Source organism: Sinocyclocheilus anshuiensis, unplaced genomic scaffold (genome assembly GCF_001515605.1).
Source record: "Sinocyclocheilus anshuiensis isolate Anshui unplaced genomic scaffold, SAMN03320099.WGS_v1.1 C32660048, whole genome shotgun sequence".
NCBI lineage: Eukaryota > Metazoa > Chordata > Actinopteri > Cypriniformes > Cyprinidae > Sinocyclocheilus > Sinocyclocheilus anshuiensis.
This window is the reverse complement of record NW_015618917.1, coordinates 1-1,251: the sequence shown is the minus strand read 5'-3', so window position 1 is coordinate 1,251 and position 1,251 is coordinate 1. Positions and strand designations below refer to the sequence as shown.

The 1,251-nt window shown below is 41.8% G+C and overlaps 1 protein-coding gene across 1 annotated transcript; it reads left to right on the top strand.

The window, feature by feature from the left end:
• Nucleotides 1-93: 93 nt before the first annotated feature.
• LOC107682856 (N-alpha-acetyltransferase 15, NatA auxiliary subunit-like) lies at nt 94-1,232 on the top strand (the record flags this gene model as incomplete). Its single annotated transcript, XM_016478976.1, has 5 exons — nt 94-307; nt 410-603; nt 690-798; nt 881-979; nt 1,057-1,232. Coding segments are annotated over 5 exons (792 nt in total), but the record flags the coding sequence as incomplete, so codon positions are not given.
• Between the last annotated feature and the right edge of the window lie 19 nt (nt 1,233-1,251).

Genomic DNA, 1,251 nt, shown 5'->3' with positions numbered 1-1,251 from the left:
AATATAGCCATTGCTGCTGACATGGCATTAAATCATAAATAAATACCCAATGGTCTGAAATATCCTGACACTTTCATCTTTTGTTGTTAACAGCATTTTGTGGAGATAACAGACGACCAGTTCGACTTCCACACATACTGTATGCGGAAGATGACGTTGCGTTCTTACGTCGATTTGCTCAATCTAGAGGACGTGTTGCGTATGCACCCTTTTTACTTCAAGGCAGCACGTACAGCCATCGAGATCTACCTCAGCCTTCATGATAACCCGCTCTCCGATGACAACAAGGAGTCGCAGGCCGACAATGGTAGAGTCATGCACACAAACCATATTCAAACTTTAGAGGTCCATCCTTGCTTTTTGGAAAAAATATATAGTTTTGTTTTCTTAACAATTTTTTATTCTGTAGCCAACCTAACGGACAAGGAGCTGAAGAAATTGCGCAACAAACAGAGACGTGCCCAAAAGAAAGCCCAGTTAGAGGAGGAAAAGAAGAATGCTGAAAAAGAAAAACAGCTAAAGAACCAAAAGAAGAAAAAGGAAGAGGATGAGGAGGAGATTGGAGGACCTAAAGAGGAGCTCATACCAGAAAAACTGGCCAAGGTGTGTATGTTGACAAAGCCATTTGTACTTTACAGGATAAAATATTTTGATTCTGTTCATCAGAATGGTGCTGTTTCTGTCTGTAGGTGGAGAATCCTCTAGAAGAAGCGGTTAAGTTCCTGACTCCACTCAAGAACTTAGTAAAGAATAAAATAGACACGCATCTGCTGGCCTTTGAGATCTACCTCAGGAAAGGTGAGCATACTGATGAACTTGAACATAGTGATTCATAATGTTTCAGGATGTGGGATTTAAAACTCATAATTTGTGTTTGTAGAGAAGTATCTATTGATGCTGCAGTCGGTGAAGAGAGCTTACTCATTGGACCCCGATCACCCCTGGCTCCACCAGTGTTTGGTGCGATTCTTCAAAGGAGGTACATAAAGGCACATATCGTTTCCTCACATGGGACAAAAAAGATACAGGAACAATAAGATCTGTGTCTGTTTTCAGTGTCGGATAGTAAGGACATGCCGGAGGCAGTGCAGACGGTTCTGAAGCAGGAGATCACAAAACTGTTTGGCGAGAGTGACCCCAAGACTTTCAACAAGAACTCCCTGAGCAAACATGCGAACTCAATACCACACAGAGTTGCAGGTACCCACTTTATGATGTTAAAGAACTTTTGAAAACCACTATAGACTCTTC